The sequence below is a fragment of the Notamacropus eugenii genome, chromosome 4, assembly GCF_028372415.1.
Source record: "Notamacropus eugenii isolate mMacEug1 chromosome 4, mMacEug1.pri_v2, whole genome shotgun sequence".
Taxonomy (NCBI): domain Eukaryota; kingdom Metazoa; phylum Chordata; class Mammalia; order Diprotodontia; family Macropodidae; genus Notamacropus; species Notamacropus eugenii.
Window position 1 is genome coordinate 294,975,041 of NC_092875.1, and position 23,572 is coordinate 294,998,612.

Below are 23,572 nucleotides of genomic sequence, written 5' to 3' on the forward strand. Positions count from 1 at the left end.
CTTCCTTAAGTTATTTTTCATTTACTTGTAGTACTTGGGGTATGACCCCAAAGGGGTCCCCAAAATAGCAACCTCAGGTTCATGACAGTCTATGAATCCATGAAGACTCAAATTCATAGCTCCTGAGCACCTACCAATGTGTTATGTGCTTACTTTTTCCTTTAGTCAAACAGATGACATACTCAGTCCACAGCAAAATAATTTCATGAAACAGCAGAAGAAAAGTCAAGTCAAATCAATTCAAGAAGTATTTATTGAGCACCTACACTGTTCTAAAAGCTGGGGATACAAAGAAAGGCAAAAACAGTGCCTGCTTTCAAGGAGCTCAGTCTAATGGAGGAGACAACATGAAAAAAAAAACTATGTACAAATAAGATATACAGAGGATAAACTGGAGATAATCTCAATACATTTGTTCCATCAACCTAGGATAAGCATCTGCATAAATGTACATAAGTAAAATGCATGTGCATAGAGATCATACATGAGAGGGCAACAGATAACTTATGACCACTGATGTCCCTTCAAACATCTGGCCTCCCAATTTACCAGTCTCTTTAATTCCCATAACCTCTACTTTCATTCCACCTGTTACACATAGGACAATTCTGTCCCTTTTCCCTGAGCAGAACATAATGAGAAATCTCTGAAAGGTCCCCTCAGTTGGGGGAGAGGGGATTCTATGCCTCCACCTGATACTCAACCTTGGGAACCTTGGGTTGCCCAAAGTTGCCTCTCCACCCATGATTGCACCTGGTATAGAGAAGCACAGCCTCTCTAACAGGTCCCACCCCACCCTGCTCCTTATTCTGGGACTAATCTGCTAGGAACCTGTAGTGTTCTTCCCTTCCGCCTGCCCCAAACATGATTTCAGCACCAGGGGGCCTAACCCCTTTTGCTTAGCTCCAGTTTCAGCTCTGCACTTGGTCCATGCAAAAGAATGCAACTCTGACCTTGTCCTCATTTATTCTCATGCAGTTATTAATCAGCTCTATCAAGAACAGACTCAGTGATCAACAGTGCAAAACTAAATAGGAAAATTTTGCTTTAACTATATCTTCTTTTTTCTCTCTTGCTGGTTCTTCTTCCTCTTTTCTGAAAGGAGCGCATGGCTCTTATACTACTCCCTGGCTGACCAAAAAGGTCCAGTTTGCCCTCCTTTACCCTTGTAGAGTCCTCATGTCAAAATTGACCTCTTCTGTGTTTCATTCTCCATGTTCAGCTGCTTTCTGTTTTAACTAGTTTTGTAAGCTAGTTTGAAAAGTTTACAGGTATCATTGTAGTTGCCAACGTTAATATGCTATCTATCCCTTTTCAAATAATACATTTGCACTTTAGGAGACACAATGACAACTCTCTTAGTGAATATTCCAGATACCCTGGCAGGTCCAGGGAAAGATAATTTTAAGCAGGCATACTTTTTGATTGGACTCAGTCATACCAAAAGTAGGGTTCTGTTTGAGGAAATGCCTTTGTTTCTACTCTGGTCATTATCAATATTCTGATTGCCTGGAAGAAAATAGCATGAATACACTGCCAAACTGTTAAAAAAAAAAATTTGTTTAGACAGTTGATACATGGCTCTTCTAAACTTAATGTGGCATTGCTGATGATTCTATATTCTGCTAATGTTGTATTTGACTGAATAGTATAGCATGTTTGGGAATACCAAAGTCTTTTGAAGGAATCTATTTAATTCCATCATTAATCACCAATAATCCTTTGAATTTCATTACATCATCCCACTTTAAGGATGAGTAAAGTGACTTGGATCAACATAACAAGCCAATGGAAGTAACAAGACTAGCATCCTTGCTTCCCGATTTAATTTAGTTTTCCATCTTACATTTCCATAAATCTTCATTTACGCTAAATAATTCCATTGTAGCTTTTGGATTTGTTATAAAAGGCAAACAAAGACTTAATAATCAGCTCCCTTATATACTAGGTAGACAGCCACTGATTTGAAGGGAGGTGAAGGAATCCAGAGTTGTATCAAATTAATCATTCAGAATCTCCTTGTAGCAAACCCAGTTAGGTCTCTGCAGACCATATTCTTTTGGCATGAGTTAGCTCAGATTTTTGTGTTAATGTTAATTAAAGAGAGCTGTCTGAGGGAGAACTATGGATGTCTTTAACTCATTTTTAAAAAGCAGGTCAAATTTTACATCTGACAAATAGCTTGAAACCTGGTAAAAAAAAAATTAGTGAACATGACATTCAACAAGACATACAACTTACAATGCAAAATTCTGGGATGAATCCATTTGGCCCCAGAGTATTTCCCACTGTCTATTATTTCCAGGATTGAGGAAATACATATATATGGGAAAGGAAGAGCTCAATATCATGGCAAAAATATAGGGCAAAGCTTACTAGGTCTACCCTACCTCCTTCCAGTGTAATTAAAGGTCTCCTTGCAGTTTAGTAAGCTTCAGTGTAATCTGCATGGGTTGGGACTTACCTGTCAAGAACATGACAGGAGTTGAAGGCAAGTGGGGAACTTCCAGTTGCGTGGAGAATGTGGTTGAACAATAAGTCCTGACAAACCTGAGAATCTCTTTGGTGTGCCAGTTGGGCATGGCTGTGCGCCTAACAGAAGAGCTGAAAATATGTTGATTAGCCCCAGGAATGTTGATTGGGCAGTTTCACAAAAGAATGCTTCCCCTTTGAGGAATAAACACTATCAGCAGCAGATGGCAGCAGCAACTGGTCAAAGGATCAATCAATATTACACTGTGAAGGTGAAATAAACCAACAGTGAACCACAGTTACAGCAAGGAGGAAATGTGGGAGGTATCCCAACTAGGATATACCCTTAGGTACATACACCTGGAATTGCACCCTTTCCCACTATCACAACTGGAATATATAGGAAATCATACCTCTTTGTGATTGAGGGATTTCCATGTTATATACTTGCAATTTTATCTTAAAATCTTTCCTATCTGACTTATGGTCCCTGGTCTGTTAGTAGACCATACACTGGAAGGGGACTTGAAATATATTTGCAAAACTATGGCTACATAAAACACCCTGGCTTGGTTAGTAAGGGGTTCTAGCTTGGGGTGGGACCTGTGTTATAAAGGGTTTTCTGCTTTTCAGCCTTTATGCCTTTTAAAACTTGGAAATGGTCTGTGAATTGGGAGGAAGTTTTTTTTTAAAGAAACATAAAAGGTAAACATAGCAAAATAGGGTTGGCGCACAGCTAGCTACACAGTGATACTGATACATAAAAAAATTTTAAAAAATGATTCATTTTGCTTATCTCCAACATAGCCTCTTTGGGCAGGGATGGGGTGAAGGTACACCAGAGGAATGAGTGGAAGAAGGCATCCCTTTTCCCTTGCTCCTCCCTCTCCATCTGTTCTAGCAACTTTAGTAATTATTGCAGAATGGCCTCTCTTCTAGAATCAAACTTCTAAAGCCAGGGCCAAGCCTACATGACCCCCAGCAAATTCTGATTAGAGACACCCTTGATTCCTCACTCCCCTCTGCGGAACCAGCCCACATCCCTGAGGAGCCAGAGAAAGGAGGAATATGGTTTGTGTATGTTTGGGGGGGAGGGGAGAACATGGAGGGGAGATAGGTTTCTCTACTCCTATGGAGTAGATCATGGAAGGGCAAGAGAATCAAGTGGGGACCCTCAGAGCAGTCCATAGTGAGAAAGGGGTGAGGTAGAAGATGGGTAAGTGCTGGCTCTTAGGGGGAGGCTGGTAGAGGGACTGTTTGCCGTCACCCCAGCCTTTCCAGTGCAGATCGACAGACTCTCCTACACAACATAGGGGAAAGAGGTAGGGTACACGGGCCCTTGGGTCAACTCAGTGCATAGGGACCCAAGGAAAATGCAGGGTAAAAGGGTGCTCAGTTACTGCTTCCTCCCCCAGCAGTACTGGCAGCGACCCTCATAGACCAAAACATCACAGCCAGGAGAGCGCTGGCCTTGTTGCCAGCCATCAGGCCAACCAGGGCACAGGCGGTAGGCTTCTAGGTTGCAGATGAGCTCTATCACCTCATCCACAGTGGTGAGTCGTAATGGGTGGGCAGAATAGAGCTCATGGTTGGGTGGCACTGGGACATCCCGTACCACTACACGGAAATACAGGCCTGGTTGGATATGGATAACTGCAGCAGCCACAGTGGAGAAGATGGATCGCTGGATGAGGCAGAGGTCTGGTCCCCTTGTTGGCAGCACTTCCCAGTGGGCAGGCAAGGGCAGCTCATTTAGTTCCATTAGAAACTCCTGTAATACACTGTCCAGGGTTCCAAAGAGTCCTGCTGCTGTTGGGGCAGCCTTGCCCAGACTATAGATCTCCATGATCACAGGGGTGCCTGCGACTTCCTCTCCCAAGTCTTCCTCCTCTTTCACAGACTGCTCTGGATAGGCTCCATTAGCTTCCTTGCTAGACAGGTCAGGAAGGAAACCAACAGGGGGTGACAAGGTAGCTTCAGGAGCCTGGGACCCAAAGTTCCTCACCTCCTGCTTCAGCTGAGGTGATGCACTGAACACCTCATGTCCTGTAGATTCATGTTCCTGGAGGTCATCGTGGGGTGGGGAATGGGCAGGAGAGGTCTCTGGCTTGGTACTGGCCCCAAACACTGGGAGGCTCTCATCCCCTTGCATGGCCACCAAGTTAGTCTCCTGCGGCGGCATACAGTCAGTATCCAACTCCTCCTTTGGCACAGGTTGCTGCTTGTGCCTAGGCCTCCTGCTCAGAGTCTCAGTTACCAGTCTCTGGCTCTGGCGGCCCCTGTATTTGAACCAGCCAGGACAGAAGGTCCGGTTACCAAAAGCGCCCTTCCCGCGGCGAGGCGGCTGGCGCCTAGTAGGCCTCCCGGCGGAGAAGCTGCCTCTCAAGGCTGGCAGCAGTCGCTTAACAGCAAAACTTAAACACTGTCTCCAGCGACACTTCTGGCGTTTCTGGTTACAGCCCCCAAACTTGGGCTTGTCTAGGCAGAAGTCACACTCCCCACAGTCCAGCAGGCGCAGGCAGGCTGCACAGGTCCCGCATCGGCGATTGAGGCGCGCTCGGCGGTAGTGGGGATCCTCGGTGCCCACCGGGCTGCCAGCTCGAGCCTCGGGAGGGCCCGCTGAGGCCGGGGGAGGGGTCGCGGGGGCTCGGGGAGGGGTGGGGGGGGGCCGGCGGTGCCGGCTGGGGGGCTTCCTCGCCCCAGAGCCTCTGGATCTCTTCTTCCAGGGCTTCTGGAGGCAGCGCCTGGTCAGGCACCGCCAGCGCCGTTTGAGGTCTGGCTTCCCCTCACGGGCACAAATCCAGCAGGCCCCACAGTCCTCTTGGGCCTGGCAGCCAGCGCACAGGCCGCAGGCCCGAGGGCCCGGCTCAGAAGCCGGTGCCTTCGAGGCACCACCAGGGGCAGCAGTGGCCTCGGGGAAAGGGCAGCCCTCGGAGATAGCGCCAGCCTCGCAAATGGCGCTGCCCTCGGGGAAGGGGCAGCCTTCGGGGCAGCCCTCGGAGAAGGAGCAGCCCTGGGAGGGGGCCTCGGAGATAGCGCCGGCCTCGCAAATGGCGCTGCCCTCGGGGAAGGGGCAGCCTTCGGGGCAGCCCTCGGAGAAGGGGCAGCCCTGGGAGGGGGCCTCGGAGATAGCGCCAGCCTCGCAAATGGCGCTGCCCTCGGGGAAGGGGCAGCCTTCGGGGCAGCCCTCGGAGAAGGGGCAGCCCTGGGAGGGGGCCTCGGAGATAGCGCCAGCCTCGCAAATGGCGCTGCCCTCGGGGAAGGGGCAGCCTTCGGGGCAGCCCTCGGAGAAGGGGCAGCCCTGGGAGGGGGCCTCGGAGATAGCGCTGGCCTCGCAAATGGCGCTGGCTGCGGCGATGGCACTGGCCAAGGAGATGGTGGTGGTGGCGGCCCCCACGGTTGCAGAGCAGCCCTCGGGCCCCCCGCTGGGCGCCCCTTTCTCTGGCTCCCCCGGGGGGTTGCTCCTCTGGACTTCGCAGCCCAGGGTCTGAAGCCACCGCTGCCGCCACCGCCACCGCGGGGGTCCGCGGCAGTCACTATGGGGGGCCTCCGCAAGGTCGCTCCGGGGAGCCTCGGTGGTGTCCGTCCGGCGAGCCTCGGTGGTGTCCGTGTGGGGAGCCTCGGTGGAATCCGTGTGGGGAGCCTCGGCGGGCTGTGTGGGCTCAGGAGCCTCGACGCCCTCGGCTGGGAGCAGCCTGGCCAGCGGCCTCTCGGGATCCGGCTGCTCGGGAGGAGAGGGCGCAGGTGGCTTTCTGGGCCTTCTCTGTCCTCGTCGCGGCCTCTCGGTCTTCTTCTGAGGCGGAGCTCCCTGCGCGGGCGAAGGCTGGAAAACCCCGCGCTTGAAATGAAAATCGCTGAGATCCCGGTCCGGGCCCAGGAAGCGGGCAAGCTCCACCTTACTGCGAATCTGCTGGCCAGACGGGCTCAGATAGTAGGTATCCGAGAGGCCGCAGGTGGCTCCCCTTTTTCGTAAGTTCTCCCGCCTCTTCCAACCCGGGCCTAACGCGGGGAAATCGAACCAGTCCTCGGCCTTGATGAAACGGCGCCCGGAGGGCCGGGAGCGCTGGGCTGCCTTGGGATCGACTCGGCTGCCAGGCTTGGGGGCCATGCTGGAACGCGAGCCGCCTCGGCGGAATCGGCCCCGAGAATCCTTCGAGGCAGGCGCCTCGGGCACAGACAGGCCTGTTGGAGACCCCGTGCGTGCTGACCCCGGAACCGGAACCGGAAGCACAGCCCTGCCCCAGCTCTGCCCTGCCTCAACTTGATCCCAGCTCTGTGGGGGTAGGGGGAGGGGGAGGGGGAGGGGGAGGGGAGGGGGAGGGAAAGAGAAGGGAGGGGGTGGGAGGGAGAGTGGAAAGGGACGGGGAGTGGGGGGAGGGAGTGGGGGAGGGAGTAACAGGGGTGGAAAGGGGAGGGAGGGAGAGAGAGAGGGAGGGGTGGGAGTTGGAGGAGAGGGGGAGGGGAGAGGGGTGGGGGAGGGGGAAGACCTTTAAAGAACCCTGCGCTGGGAGAGGTGGACAGTGCTTGTCCAAGCTTCACAGCCCCCTCTCCCCACTTGACAGGAGTTCTCTTAGGATATTTCTTGTTTGAAAAAACATGAAAAATGCCACGTGAGCTGTAAGCCATCGTGTAAGTGGGAGCTCTCATGTGAAGTCATCTCAAAGCCTGGTATCCCACAAGCCGGGGGAGTGCCCAGTCCCATGCAGGGTTCTAGGCTGAAGGGAACCCAGGTTTAGTCCTGAGGGAGGCTGACCCATAAAAGACGGAAATCAAGTTGCTGTTTTTTTTACTCTTTCTGGCATGTTGTGCTGTCCTCCGGGAGCTCCCGGAAAGGCTCATAAACAGAGCTTACTATGGCTTTTGTCAGGGGTCTCCCCTCAAAGGGATTCACTGGGTTATGTGTAGAAAACATACTCAAGTTATTTTACATCAGTTATTTTCTCTAAACAAAAAGAGATGGTTAAAGCACAAGACTCAGAAATGCACATCAACAAATATTTAAACCTGAAACAATCCATCGTTCCTCTGAGGATTGCAGAAGAAAAAGTTATTTTTCAACTCCTGAGACAATATTGCACTTTCCCTCTGACCTGTACTGTCTGCCAAATCCTAAGTCTGGGCTTTCTGGAAAACTGGGACTTAGACATCAGCTAAACTTGCTTCTTGGTGGCTTGTTTTCTCCTTTGGAAAATCAGCGTAGTTTCGGTGAGCTCCTCTTCCTGGGCACCTAACTGACTCAGGAACCCTCGACCTCCTGAATTCATAATATAGCTGCCAAGGCTGGAAACCCTCATCTCAGAATCATGGTACAATGACCCAAGCTCAGGGAAAGGAATGCACAGCAGAGGAGGCAGGTCCCTCAAGGAGCTTGCTAGTAGCAACCCTCTTTGGTGATTTCCTGGGTATACGCAGGTTTTTATTGTTCCTCAGACATTTTCAGTTGTGCCAGAGTGGTTTACCATTTCCTTCTCCAGTTTGTTTTGCAGATGAGGAAACTGAGGCAAATGGGGTTAAGTGACCTGCTGAGGGCCACACAGTAACCGTCTGAGGCTGATCAGATTTGCACCCAAGATGAGTGCTGATTCCAGGCCCAGCACCCTATCCACTGTGTCGCCTAGCTGCTCTCTATACAGCTGAGGAGCAGCATTTCAAAACCTTCATACCAGGTGAGAAAAGTCACGACTTTTGTTTCCTCTTTCCATTTCATCCCCACCCTCACCCCTTCTTTGCCTTCAAGGGAAGATTTGTTGTGACAAATGCAAATTGACCTCCCTTTGTAGCTTGTTAACTGGAGCTTGTGGCGAGAGAGTTCTGTTGTCTATGTGTGAAAAGAAATTGGGATTAAAAAAACAAAACAAAACCTTTGTTACTAGTCAGAGCCTAAGACTGTGCGTTTCTTTTCTAGCTCTGAGTCCCTGTTGTGGGCAGCTAGATGGTATGGTGGATAGAGTTCTGGGCCTGGATTCAGGAAGATTCACTTTCCTGAATTCAAATCTAGCCTCATGTATTTGCTAGCTGTGTGACTCTGGGCAAGTCACTTCATCCTGTTTACCTCACTTTCTTCATCTGGAGAAGGAAATGGCAAACCATTCCAGTGTCTTTGCCAAGAAAGCCTCAAATGGGATCATGGGGAGTCAGAGACAGCTGAGGAACAACTTTAGACAACAGTTGTGATATTTTGTAGGTGGTAAAAGTGCCAAACTGACAGTTTTTGGGGTTGGCTTTTGGGAAATACTGTGAACCTATGATTCTGGAGTGTTATGATTGTTCTAAGACAGAATATGCTATAGTCAATATTGTATCAGATATACTTTTTGAATGATGGGGTGGCATTGGGTCACAGTGTGGTATAGTATAGTACCTACTGCATTGGATGGGTTTCTGTGATATTGGAATGACACTGAACCATGGCATGATATAGTGGACCTTGTAGCAGATGTGCTTCTTTGATAGTGGGAGGGCACTGAGCCACAGTATCGTCTAATAGACTTTGAAGGAGATATACCAATGGAAGGGTGGGGTGGCACCAATATCATACAGCAGACATTATCCTAGATGTACCTTAACATTTCTGGGACTCAGTGACAGCATTTGTGTGGGCATCCTCCCCACTGATATTAGTATTGCCACTTTATGACTTGTGAGATGGTTTTCATGAAAAAATGCATTATCTGCTGATCAGCCTCCTGATAGAGTCTCTGAACTGAGCTAGGCTGGTCCTCAGGCAGCAGACATACAGACTGTTGACTAACTATTATTTGAAACTTTTTTTAAAAGCTTAATTAGACTTGCCAGAATTTATGATCTGCTGGCAGAGGCTTTGAGGACATAGGGTTGTCTCCACACCATGATGCGACATCAAAGAAAGATGTGAGTGGAGCTGTATCAGATGTAAGATAGGAAAATATGAAAAAAAAAAATCAATCTGCTCTGTTTACATAAAGGATATATTTATATTTGATTTCTTTCACATAACTATTTTAGGACTAAATACAGATCTTAGAAACTCTTATTTAGTTACTTTTTTCCCCCAATAGAACCATTATCATTATGAAACACGGTAGAAGTGAGGCTGTGACCATCAGGCAAGGTCAAGAAGAGGAAAGGTAGAAAGGGGTCCAGCACTGAGATAGCAAGCTGTTGGTTACAGAGCCCATGGTTGCCTATGTTGGGGACAAATCATAAATTGAGAAGCCAGGCAATGAGGACAGGAAGGAAGAACAAATAATACTGAAGGATTCTCAGCAAAGAAGGTGTTAAAAAGATAAGGAGTCTGCAGTTACAAATAGCCAGGAACAAGCCAGAGAATCAACCAAAGACTGAAAGACCATCTGCTTTTTAGGTAACAGGAAGACAAAAGATCTAGAATCTAGGTTGTTAGTTAGAGTGAATGTAGGGTAGGGATTTCCAACCTTTATTCAAGGATTGCCTTGACTTTTCAGTAAACCTTCCTGAACCATCTATTCAGGATGAAAGGGAATACATTCTAGAATTTATCATGAATATACACTTAAATAAAATAGATTATTGCTTTTTTCTCCAAGGGTACAGCAAAATTTTTGTGGCTTTATTGATTGTTAATCAATTTGGAGTTTCTGGAATATTTCAATAGTATAATATTATTGTTTAATAAATATTTTCTAGTACCCCCTTGACAAATTTCTCATATCCTCACCCCTTTTGCTACTCAGGGATATACATACTTCAGGCTAAAAACTTTAGAGTACCACTGATCAGATCATTTCTGAAGTGATTTTCTGATGAATTCTTTCTCACTTAGGTTCTTATATATAAATTTCTTGCTAGGACAAGAAGTGATCTTTGAGTAAAGTTGGACCTTGGGGAAATATGCCTGCAATTGTTTGGGGACAATGATGAGAAATCTGCTTTTATGGGTGAATTATAATGGGGATGAAGCCTGAGCTGTGGCTACAGGTAGATTATGAAAATAAGGTTGTGAGCTTTGATAGAAGTCCCTGAGATACTAGGCACTGTTGATTGTTGAACATCCCCACAACACTGACCACTTTGCAGAATTTCCTTCCATTATGTATCATCATTGTGCCTGCTTCAACATTGTCCAAGTTACATGTCACCTTTAAAAATGTTATAGTCAGTTAGGGTGCCGGGCAGCACTCCTATTTCCAGGTCTTCTTCCTCCACAGGGATTCAAGTTCCTTAAATTTGAATAGTAATGATTTCCCTATTATTTGCCTTACCTCCAAGAGTCACCCAGGGGGAAAGATTAAGAATTGCAGGGATTCATTCCGGTGGTTGGAAGGTGTGCCATTATCTACCTTTCAATCAGGAGAGGTACCTTAAGGCCAAGTCAGTCCTTCTTGTCAGGGCAGTTATCATCCCTAGAATGTATCCTTTAAAAAAGGACTGGTTGACAAGAAGGGATTGTTGCTACGGTTTGCCAACATGATTTTAACTGCCCAGTTGTCTCCTTCTCAGTAGTGCCGGCCTTACTCTAATGTGCCTTGGAATTTCTTTTGTCAATTTCTTTACTTCACTGTGAGTCAGTCAGTCAACAAACATTTATTAAACCCCTGTTGTATGCTAGGTACTATGCTAAATGTTGGGGATTAAAAAAAGGCAAAAAATAATCTCTTCTCTCAAGGAGCTCACAGTCTAATTGGAGAGGCAACATGCAAACAACTGTATACAAATATATATTCAGGACAAATAGGAGATTATCTCAGAGGGAAGAAAAATAACCATTTACATAGTACCTACTATGTTCCAGGCACTGACTGGAATTTACAAATATTGTCTCATTTGATCCTAACAACAACCTTGAGAACTATTACAGTAGAGGAAACTGAGGCAGAGATCAAATGACTTTTCCAAGGTCACACAGATAGTAAATGTCTGAGGTCATATTTGAACTCAGGGATTCCTGATCCTAGGCCGAGGGTTTTATTTACTGGTTCACCTAGCTGCCTGAGAGGGAAGGCCTAATGTTTAAGGAGATCTGGGAAGGGCTTCTTGCAGAAGGTGGGAGTTTCGCTGAAACCTGAAGGAAGCTGAGGAAGCCAGGAGCCAGAAATGAGGAGGAAGAGAATCTCAGGCATGAGGGACAGTTAATGAAAATGATCAGAGTTGGGAGAGTGAATGCTATCTATGAAAAGCAGCAAGGAGGCCAGTGTCACTGGATCTGAGTATTCGGAGGGTAATAAGGTGTGAAGGTAGAAAGTTGCCAGGTTATAGAAAACTTTAAGATCCAGAGGATTTTATACTTGATCCTTGAGATGACAGGGAACCACTGAAATTTATTAATTAGAAGTAATAACATAGATCTGTGCTTAAGGAAGATCAATTTGAGTGGAATATGGACTGGAGTAGGGAGAGACTTCCAGGCACACAGTTTAAACACCAGGCTATTTTAATAGTCCAGGCATGAGATAATGAGAGCCAGCACCAGGATGGTGGCAGTGTCAGAGAGAAAGGGAGTGTATATGAGAATTGTTATGAAAGTAGAAATGATAGGCCTTGACAAGTAATTGGATATGAGGAGGTAAGAGTGAGGAGTAAAGGATGACACCTACCTTAGGAACCTGGGTGTCTGGGAGGATGGTGGTATCCTGAACAGTAATAGGGAAGTGAGCAAGATGGGAGGGTTTGGAGGGAAAGACAATGATTCTAGTTTTGGACATGTTGAGTTAAAGATGTCTATAGGAGAACCAATTTGAGAAATTAGAAATTTGAGTTTGGAGGTCAGGAGAGAGGTTAGAGCTAAATCTGAGGATCATCAGCAGAGAGATGATAATTGAATTCATAGGAGCTGATGAAATAGCCAAGCAAAATAATATAGAGGGAGAAGCCGGTGAAGACAGAGCGTCGGAGGCCACCCATGGTTAGTGGGTGTGACCCAAGTGAAGATCCTGCAAAAGAGACTGAGAAGAAATGCTCACATAAATAGGAGAACCAGGAAAAAGCAGAGTCAGGAAAACCAAGCGAGAATCTCAAGGAGAGAAGAGTGATTGACATTATCAAAACTTGCAGAGAGATCAAGAGGGATGAAGATGGATAAAGGCCGTTAATTTTGGTAATTGAGACCATGGTAACTCTGAAGAAAGCAGTTTCAGCTGAATAAGGTTTCAGTTGATGAGATAAGATGGATTGCAGAGAGTTAAGAAGAGCGTGAAAGAACAGGAAATGGACGTACCCACTGTAGACAGCCAAGAAAGGAAGGAGAGATTTAGGGCCAAGGGTGTGTTATAGTTAGCTTGAACCAACTCATGAGAGCCAATTGTTAAATTTTCAGTGTGAGCATTTATGCCTTGAAAATGGGTAAACACTACAAATCAGTGCTTAATTTATTGTTTTGTTGATTGCTTAAACTTAGGAAAATGGTGGAGAAAATATTAATAATGCAGATGAAACTTAAAAGTATTTTCATGAGGATATATGTATATATACACACATACATAAATGTATTTTTTCTACAGAAAGCTAGTGTTAAACATTTATCAGCACACCTTCGTTCAGGATGATAACTAGTAGGAATGGATAGATTAAGTGGGGTTTTTTTGGACGATGGGGGATACATTAACATGTTTGTAGGCAATAGGAAAGCAGCTGGTAGGGAGAGATTGAAGATTACTCAGAAACTAGGGATGATGTAGGGGCAATCTGCTGGAACAAAGAGGATAGGATGAGATCAGTTTTGCATGTCGAGGAGTTTGTCTTAGCGAAGAAAGGGGCCATCTCTTTATGTGAAATAGGGTAAAAGAGGAGATAGTACTAGAAGGCTATGAGATAGGGATGTATACCTCGCTTCGGTGTGAATTGGGTACAGGAGAAGGAGCTCTTAGTGAATGGCTAAAATTTTTTCTGTAAAATATGAGACAAGATTCTCAGCTGAAAGAGTGGGAGGGATAGGGGAGCTATGGAAGGTTTGAGGAAGGATAAAAATGTTTGGAAAAGATGCTGTGGTGAGTGGGATAGTGATTCATTCAGGGAAGTGTAAAAAGATTGCCTTGCCACAGTGTTGGCTCAGTAAATATTATATAACAGAAATTTGTAGCAGACCCAGCCAGCATGTTTTGGTGATTTCTCCACCTTTGTTAAATGGTTCATTAGGACCAAAGGCAATAGATATTGGGAATAATTTAAGGTTAGGCAGGACAAGATCTTTGATGGGATAAAAGGCCAAGATACTCAGAAGAGAGTAATGTAAAGTTGAACTGCTTTATCAGTAGGGTAAGATGGGGAAGGGAAGAGTATGGCCAATGCATGGGAAAGAATTGAGGGATGGAGGTATTGGAAGTCATGTACTTTGTCTTCTCCCCTTTTGGTCTATTCCAATTCCTGCCTGCTAGTTTCCACCTTGAATCTCTAGTTGAACTCCTGGCTCCACTGACTGGATGCTCATTGGTTTGCACCTTCTATCATCTCTGTACTATCCCTTAGCTTCCAGCTGCCCCATTCCTTTAGGAATCCTTAGTTCCACTGCTCCACCTAGTAGCTTAGGTTTACTTAATAGATTACCATTCTTAGTTAAAAGGGGGTTCTGTAGCTGCTACCTGTTGACCTTGAGACAGAGCAGAGACTTTATAACATTCTCTAACTAGTGTGTGTGTGTAAACAGTCACAGAATCCTATAGTCCTCAGTACTTCAAAAATCCAAGCTTCAAAATATTTTCTGATGACCTTCAAGGAAATGTGAAGCATGACTTCTTGAGTAGTTACTCCAATGGAGTTGTGATATAATCAATGTGAGTATTCTATCTAGTGGTGAAGGTTGCCATTTTCCCCTCCTCTTACCTCATCCTATGTGGCTCTTACTGTGCTTCCATAAATCTTCCACAAGTATTCACCAACTTGCTGGGGATCTTCCTTTTATTGACACTATGGATGTTGGTGAAGTACGCAGACCATCCAATGGTTATCCTTTTCTCTTGCTACACAACTGACTTATTTCCTTTTCCAGTCATGCATCTCTCTCCTAGTAGTCTTCACAGCTTCCCTTGCACAATTCTTTTTTGGCAATATGTTATAGCCTATTCACCTTATACTTAGGCCTTTTGGGTGATCCATAATTTTAATTCTTCAGAGATTATAGTATTCCATGGTTCACAACCATATAGCATTACTGGAAAAATATTGATATTAAAAAGATGGGCTTCTGTTTCAGGGAGAAGGTTGAGACCATTTAAAATGCTACATAATTTCCAAAAATAAATTTCCCACTCTTCTTCCTAGAGCCATAACTAGGAATTTCTTGTTAAGGGCAACTTAACAAGATAAATGTCAAGAAACATGATATCCATTTAAGTTTTTAAGTGGGGACGCTAGCCCTCATAATTAAAGGCTGCTATTAGGGAGTCCATTATGATGAGATGGACAGAGACCTGGGTCAGGAAAGAACTCACTTGTAGTACGGCCACTGAGCTGGAGAAGAAGTGGGTCATCTGAAAGTTTACTATTTCAATTCAATCTTCTGAACTGAAGATTTTTCAAACTGAACTCTTTTGTTGTCACATGCTGAAGGACCATAAGTGCTTTTAACACCCTCTAAACTTGGCCCTCTAGAGAGTTTTCCCATCCCAGTTAAAGTTTTGCCTCTTATTCAATTCTGACCCTAGCTCACTGCCCACCAAGAGTCAGTCATGATTTTTAAGTTCCTTGAAAATTTATCATGTTCTATAACATTGCAGTGTTTATATGAAAAATTATCCAGGTTGTGTTCCAAGCTTATTTATGTTCTTATATAAAGAGTCACCTTCTTGTGTTTTCCTGACATCTCATCTGTTGCTTTTAGAAAGTGGTTAAGCTTTCTTAGATGAACTCTTGAGGGAGATCTCTTCCCTGGCTACACTGGGAGAATTAGGAGCCTTAGCTCACATGAAACTGACTGTTACCTAATAGTTTTTATAATGTGCACTCACCGGGGAGGTGACTTTTCACAAGGTAACATGCTTTATGGCTAGATTGTCCTGACTGAAATTAGATCTCCACATTATGGTATGATTTAGTGGCATCCCTTATAGACACTGACCACTTCAAATTCATTTTAGACTGAGATAAATTGACATTTGCTTCTGAGGTTAAGATAAGTGCTCCCCTGTGAAACCCTATCCATCAATCAATGACTGCTCAATCTTTTCACCATTTAAACAACTCATTAAAATCTCTTCTGGGCAGACATAATCCTCCTAGAAACTCCTTATATAATTTTGTTAAGAAGGAGGCAAAAACATATTCTTTCTACTTGAATCCATAGAGAAGTGTGTATTAGAAGGTATATTTTAATCCTCAAATTGGAGAGTTTCCTGAATGAAGCTGAGAGGAGTCATATGACTGAGCCAATGAATCTTAGGAAGGGACATGCTCCTCGAGATGAGTCAAATAGAGCCCAAGGAAGAATTGTGACCCAATGAAGAAGCAGGAGAAGTTAAGAGATATTTGGGATGTTGCCCTGAATATTTGCCAACTATTGGTCCATAGACAAATCACTAAACTCTGGACCTCAGTTTCCTTATCTTTATAAAGAGGGAAATAAATATATGTAGTGTAAGGAGATAATGTATGTAAAGTACTTTGTAAAATTTAGATAGCTCTCTCTCTATTTTTGGGGGGAGGGGCAGAGTTTGAACCTGTGATTTTGTTAATATGGAGTACTTCTGGTGTGAAATCTCCCTCCATCACCAATGTAAGCCAGGAGTTTGTTTATAACTCACACTGTTAGGGTTTCCTAGGGGAACTGAGTGACTTGACCAATATTGCACAGCCAGAATTCATGAGAGGCAGTACTTCAGCACAGACTGGCCCTCTATCTACTACGTAATGCTGTGTTTTCAAGTGCTGTATAAATGTGAGTTATTGAATTAATCAGTCAACAATTATTTTAAAGTACCTACTGTGTTGCACTATGCAAATCACTGCAGATACAAAAACCAAAGGAAAACTGTATTTATTCTCAGGGATTCTAGTTGGAGGAAAAAATAAACACCCACAGAGGTATGTAAAAGACACATATAAAATCTATACCAGGTAACATTGGAAGGGAAAACATGAGCAAATGGAGGTGGGTGGAAGGGAACTAGGGAGGGCCTTCTTCAGAAATCATGCTTGAGCAAACATCTTGAAGGAAATCAGGGATTCCAAGATGTGGAGGTGAGGAGGTAAAGTACTTTAGACACAGAGGACAGCCAGTGCAAATGTATAGTAGATAGGGGAGATGGAGGATGGTGTATAAGGACTAATTACCAACCAGGTCAGTATGGCTAGAGCATAGAGAATGTGGAGACTGGAGATGTGGAAAGGGGTCAGGTTGTCAATCAAACATTTATTAAGCACTTGCTGTTAACCAGCAATTATACCAAACTCTGAAGATACAAAGGAAGGTAAAAAAAAAATCTGACTTCAGATAACTCATATTCTAATGGGTTGTAAAGGGTTTTAAATGCCAAATAGAGGTTCCAAAGGCAGTAGGGTGACACTGCAGTTTAACAGCAGTGACATAGTCAGCTATGCTCTTTAGAAAAATCACTTTGGTAGTTGTGTCAAGTGATATGGAGTGGAGAGAGAAACTTGAGTCAGGGATACCAACCAGGAGGCCAGCTGAGAGGTGATGAAGGCTTGAACTAGGTTGATTGCTGTGTGAGTGGAGATAAGGGATTGTAGGTGAGAAAAGTTGTAAGCTAGAAATCACAAGATTTGTCAACTGATTGGATGTGTGGATTGAGTAAAAGTGAGGGGTCAAGGAATGTACTGAATTTGTGGATCTCAGAGACTAGTAGAATGGTGATATTTAACAGAAATAGGGATATTTGGAAGAGGGGTAGATTTTGGAGAAAATATATTAAGTTCTACTTGGGACATTCTGAGTTTGAGATGTCTCTGGGACTTCCTATGGGAGATGATAAGATTGGAGTAGGTGATGGCCAAAATCCCTCCTGTCTCCATAAGTACAAGGACTTCCCCCTACCTTCTTCACTTCTTACACACTGGGCTAAAGTGTTTATTTGTTTACCCTTTCCAGTTGCCAGTCCAAGAATTAGGTCAGTTAACTGCACAACAGGAATCCCTTATTAGGTAGTCTTGGATAGGTGAAGTGTGGGTAGGATAGATGGTGAGTGGGAATTTGGTCAGATTTTGTTTTTTTTTTTTTTTTTTTTTTTTAATTTAGCTTTTAACATTCATTTTAACAAAATTTTGGGTTACAAATTTTCTCCCCTTTTATCCCCTCCCCCCCCCAAACGCCAAGCATTCTAATTGCCCCTATGACCAATCTGCTCTCTCTTCTATCATCCCTCTCTGCCCTTGTCTCTGTCTTCTCTTTTGTCCTGTAGGGCCAGATAGCTTTCTATACCCCTTTACCTGTATTTCTTATTTCCTAGTGGTAAGAACATTACAGTTGATCCTAACACTTTGAGTTCCCACTTCTTTAGCTCCCTCCCTCTCCACCCCTTCCCTTTGGAAGGCAAGCAATTCAATATAGGCCAGATCTGTGTAGTTTTGCAAATGACTTCCATAATAGTTGTGTTGTATAGGACTAACTATATTTCCCTCCATCCTATCCTGTCCCCCATTACTTCTATTCTTTTTTGATCCTATCCCTCCCCATGAGTGTTGACCTCAAATTGCACTCTCCTCCCCATGCCCTCCCTTCTATCATCCCCCCCCACTCTGCTTATCCCCTTATCCTCCACTTTCCTGTGTTGTAAGATAGGTTTTCATACCAAAATGAGTAGGCATTTTATTCTTTCCTTTAGTGGAATGTGATGAGAGTAGACTTCATGTTTTTCTCTCACCTCCCCTCTTTATCCCTCCACTAATGAGTCTTTTGCTTGCCTCTTTTATGAGAGATAATTTGCCCCATTCAATTCTCCCTTTCTCCTCCCAATATCTTTCTCTCTCACTGCTTGATTTCATTTTTTTTAAGATATGGTCCCATCCTCTTCAATTCACTCTGTGCACTCTGTCTCTATGTGTGTGTGCGTGTGTGCATGTGTGTGTGTGTAATCCCACCCAGTACCCAGATACTGAAATGTTTCAAGAGTTACAAATATTGTCTTTCCATGTAGGAATGTAAACAGTTCAACTTTAGTAAGTCCCTTATGACTTCTCTTTGCTGTTCCCCTGTTCATGATTCTCTTCATTCTTGTGTTTGAAAGTCAAATTTTCTTTTCAGCTCTGGTCTTTTCATCAAGAATGCTTGAAAATCCTCTATTGCATTGAAAGACCAATTTTTCCCCTGAAGTATTATACTCAGTTTTGCTGGGTAGGTGATTCTTGGTTTTAGTCCTAGTTCCTTTGACTTCTGGAATATCCTATTCCATGCCCTTCGATCCCTTAATGTAGAAGCTGCTAGATCTTGTGTTATCCTGATTGTATTTCCACAATACTTGAATTGTTTCTTTCTAGCTGCTTGCAATGTTTTCTCTTTCACCTGGGAGTTCTGGAATTTGGCCACAATGTTCCTAGGAGTTTCTCTTTTTGGATCTCTTTCATGTGGTGTTCTGTGGATTCCTTGAATATTTATTTTGCCCTCTGGTTCTAGAATCTCAGGGCAGTTTTCATTGATAATTTCATGAAAGATGATGTCTAGGCTCTTCTTTTGATCATGACTTTCAGGTAGTCCCAAAATTTTTAAATTGTCTCTCCTGGATCTATTTTCCAGGTCAGTTGTTTTTCCAATGAGATATTTCACATTATCTTCCATTTTTCCATTCCTCTGGCTTTGTTCTGCGATTTCTTGCTTTCTCATACAGTCCTTAGCCTCCATCTGTGCCATTCTAATTTTGAAAGAACTATTTTCTTTCGTGAGCTTTTGAATCTCCTTTTCCATTTGGCTAATTCTGCTTTTGAAAGCATTCTTCTCCTCATTGGCTTTTTGAACCTCTTTTGCCAATTGAGTTAGGCTAGTTTTCAAGGTGTTATTTTCTTCAACATTTTTTTGGGTCTCCTTTAGCAGGGAGCTGATTTGCTGTTCATGCTTTGACTTCATGTCTCTCATTTCTCTTCCCAGCTTTTCCTCCACCTCTCTAACTTGATTTTCAAAATTCTTTTTGAGCTCTTCCATGGCCTGAGCCCATTGAGTGGGCTGAGACACAGAAGCCTTGATTTCTGTGTCTTTGCCTGATGGTAAGCATTGTTCTTCCTCATCAGAAAGGAAGGGAGGAAATGCCTGTTCACCAAGAAAGTAACCTTCTATAGTCTTATTTCTTTTCCCTTTTCTGGGCATTTTCCCAGCCAGTGACTTGACCTCTGAATATTTTCCTCACACCCACCTCACCTCCTGATCCTCCCAGCCAGTGTTTGGGGTCTGAGATTCAAATGCTGCTTCCAGCCTCAGGGCTTTGGGCGGGGGCAGGGCTGCTATTCAGTGTGAGATTAAATTCAGATGCTCAGGTGAGGGCAGGGCTGCCTCTCAGGCTCAGTTCCCTCAGGGAGTTTATGCACAGACCTTCAACAATGGATCCAGGCTCCTGCCTGCTTGGGGAGCCCTGGTCTGCCACTGCCCCTCAGCTTCTGTCTCCCGAGGGGGCCCGAGCCATGGGGGCACCCCACTCCCCCCTCGACCCGCCAAAGGGACTCTCTCACCGACCCCCGTCACCTGTGGGTGGAGGTACTTGTGCGGCCACTGGAGATCCCGTCCCTGAAGCCCGCTCGGATCTGTTCCTCTCGGTGCTGCGGCCACGGCAGGGCTGTACTCAGCTCCCAGTCCCGGCGCCCAGTCCGCAGCACGAAGGACCTTTTACGAGAGGTTTGCAGGTCTCTCCGGAACAGAAATCTCCCTCGCTCCAATGTTCCGTGGCCTCTGGGTGCAGAATTCGCCGTGAGTTACTTCCCTGTAGCCGTTCTATGGGTTGTGGGTCATTTGGTCAGATTTTGGTCAAAGGCTGTGGCCCACACTGCCTCTGGAGGAAGCTTGCCAGCTATGTGAAAGAGGGGATTCTTTTTGTAGAAGCTGGACCAGATACCTTTCTGAGATCCCTTCCAAATCTGAGATTTGGGGTGTAAGAGCTCTTCCAGCCCAGTATGTATGTCCAGGCCCTTAGGTACACAACAGGTGTTTATCACCACACTTTGTCATTACATTTATAAAGTGTGTCTTTAGGAAATTATCTCTCCCTAGCAATGAACTGGAAAGGCTGTGCCCAGCTTTCCCCATAGGTGCAGAGCCATTAAGATCTTAATTGCATTCTGATCCCCATTAAATATTGGTGCTGTGATTCAGCAGGAATAAATGCCCTGGAAATCTTGTCCTTCCTTTCACCATGGCATCAACTCTTTTGGTGCTGGGGCAAGTCAGGCTACATAGGGAAGCAAAATAAGTCCCTACTGTGAGAGCAAGGAGGGGGAAGCCACTTGTGTCACTGATGAGCCAACAAGCCTGGGAAACACAGAGACAACTTAATTGAACAATTGGTTCAGCAACTGGTGAAATTTTACATTTCCCGAATGACAAAACCATCAATTATTATAAAAAAGAACACAGTGTTTTTTGTACTGAAACAACACATAGCAATTAGGGGGTGGGAACCATTGCTTGTGTAGCTCCAAGAAAAGACTAAACCCCAATTCCAAATGACATGGCAGGAACTTAGTGAGGTTTCTTTCCAGACTCAGCTACTCAGATTGATCACCATTTACCTTGTTTTTCTTGTCCATCACATAGACCAGGTGTGGGAGGTTGGGGTTCTGCCTTTATCCCTGATGCCCCTTGGCCCAGTTTTCCTTTGTTTTATTTGCCAGGCTGCTTTTTGCCTAGTCTCTGTAGGAGCCCACCCAGGGCTGCTAATCAATGACCCAAGAAGATGTTTTCTGTAGGGCTGGCTTGATATTGAAGTAGATAAGCAGCTTACATAGCGGGAGAATGCTGGAAGAGCCCAGGCACTGAATTCCTGAGCATTCCTTGGCCAACATGAATAGTTAATCCTACTGTAAGCATTTCTAGCTAGTATCTTAATAGTTAAGTACCTAATCTCGTATAACACTTTATTTTACACATCTTTAAGGTATTTATATGATGTTTTATATTATAGTTATCTGTGTCTGTCTAATCTCTTACTATGTTGCAAACTACATGTGGTCAAGGACTATGTCTTGTCTAACCTTTGTATCTACCCCAGTACCTTGTATAGTACACAGTAGGCACTTAATAGTTGAATTAATGGATGAATCGGTGTCAGTCAATAAACATTTATTAAACACTATGTGTTGGACACTGTACTAAATTTTGGGGATAAAAAGACAGACAAAAATAGTCCCTGTCCTTAAGGAGCTTACATTCTAATGGGGAGACAACATATTAAAAAAAACTCTGTAAATACAAGATATATGCAGGTTGAGTTGAAGGTAATCTCAGAGGGAAGGCATGAATATTTAAGGGGAATCTGGAAAGACTTACAGAAAGATAGATGAATTAATAATTAACCAACAAGTATTCTTTTCCAGTTTTCCCAATAATTTTTGTTTAAGACATGAAAAATTAAAACATTTAAAAAACTCAGAAGGAAATATTTTGTTACTGACAATTTTGTTACTCTAGTGTTAAATTTAATGAAACACTTTAAAAACTGTATGAAAAAGAAGCTCACAGTTTCATATGATATTCTTCTTTATATATTGAAATGTTCATGCTTATTGATGATTCCATTCACAGTGAAAAAAGAAAACTAAATGTTAAGCACCCTTACTTGTCCTTAATTTTTTAAACTTTCCTATTTTATTGTGCATTTAACAATTGTCAACAAACATTTCAGCATACAAAGAAAAAAATGACTTGTATAAGAAATTATAAACTTCTTTTATATACAATTTATTTTTAAAAAAGACTATATCTGTACTTTTGTATATATATAAATGTATAAACTTAAAGTGGTAACAAAACTGCTCCATTTGTTTGTATCTCCTTCTGTACTTTGTTTTGTTTCCTTCTGTTCATTAAAAATGCGTTATGGATGCTCTTTTTTGTATATCTATAACTGTCTACTAATCTACCACTGCTTTTCCCCCTCCCTAAGCAGTTAAAAACTCATTAAAAACAAAAAGATACATTTCAGTAAAACAAATCAACACATTGGCCATGACTGAAAATTCATCTCTTATACTCTATCTGAAATCCATTATCACTAATTCAAGTGGTGGGAGATTTGTTTCATCATCCATCTTTTGAAATCCCTCTACATGTCCTAAGAGGAAACATGGGCTGAAAATATGAATAACCTCAAAAAAGGTTAAGGTCAATTAATGTATGAGAGATCTATAGTAGGCAGTTATGAAATACTACGTATTTGAGGTAGGTCCCTTACTTTTAAGGTTGATGTCAAGAGGGACAAACATGCCCATCTACAGGCATCCCTTGCTACCACTCTTAAAGATGGAAAATTTGGTTTGATGGACCATAGATCTGACCCAGTGGCAATCCTGATGGGCAAGGCCCTTAATTTGCATATCATGCTTTTGTTGCTAGGTATTTTTTTTCATATAAATGGACATGAACATGAGTATTTGGATAAATTGGAGATTCATGTTGTGTTCAAATCTTAAGTTTTTTTTCTAGCAAGAAGGATTGCTGTTTTTTCCAAATCTTGGGTTAGGAATAGGGAAAACTGCCATAGTGTGTGTAATATTTCCTACCTGTTTTTGATTTACTCAGTGATTTACAGCTTCTCAGTAAAGACAGCAAGATCATCAATGGAATCCCCATGTTGGCCAGTTAACTACACTCTTTCTCATGGTCAAACAGTCCTGATCCAAGGCAACAGTTCATAAAATAAGTGCATCTGTTTACATGTGGGACTAAGTGAACTAGCCGAGGAGGTTCGTTACAAATGCATCAACATTATTGGAAAAATAAATCTACTGATGGTAAGTCAGTAATGTTTCTTTATCTCTGAGGATCAGCATCATACGTGCTTCCTAACTGCCATTACTAACAAAGAATTTTTTCAGCCTGTGTTTTTCCAATAACAAGATGATATCAATGTCACAAAGTATAACAGCCTCATGTAAGACAGATTATGATTTTCCTCTGAGAGAAGGTTGTTTTCTAATTTAAGAAGGATTTAAATGTCTGAATAAATAGAAAATATATGTAGGAGGAAGCTCCTCAAAGAATAGGAACCCAAAATAAAGAGAG

General features: G+C 43.7%; 1 protein-coding gene and 1 long non-coding RNA gene across 6 annotated transcripts in view; one reads left to right on the forward strand and one right to left on the reverse strand.

Annotated features, from left to right (window-relative positions):
* Nucleotides 1–235: 235 nt before the first annotated feature.
* LOC140501358 (methyl-CpG-binding domain protein 1-like) lies at nt 236–6,699 on the reverse strand. Its single transcript, XM_072604904.1, has one exon. It carries the CDS (start codon nt 6,578–6,580, stop codon nt 3,869–3,871), a length of 2,712 nt encoding a protein of 903 aa, XP_072461005.1. The 5' UTR covers nt 6,581–6,699; the 3' UTR covers nt 236–3,868.
* A 253-nt stretch (nt 6,700–6,952) lies between these two features.
* LOC140501359 (uncharacterized) overlaps nt 6,953–23,572 on the forward strand; it is an 82,846-nt gene continuing 66,226 nt past the window's right edge. For 4 of the 5 annotated variants that reach the window (XR_011966150.1, XR_011966151.1, XR_011966152.1 and 1 more), the window contains exons 1-2: nt 6,953–8,138; nt 23,090–23,301. This is a non-coding gene — a long non-coding RNA (uncharacterized lncRNA). The remainder of the gene's footprint in view (nt 8,139–23,089; nt 23,302–23,572) is intronic. The other variant, XR_011966154.1, reaches the window with a different exon arrangement.

What these genes read in the sequence shown, in the direction of transcription:
- LOC140501358 (XM_072604904.1), bottom strand. Translation starts at nt 6,580, where the DNA reads ATGGCCCCCAAGCCTGGCAGCCGAGTCGATCCCAAGGCAGCCCAGCGC.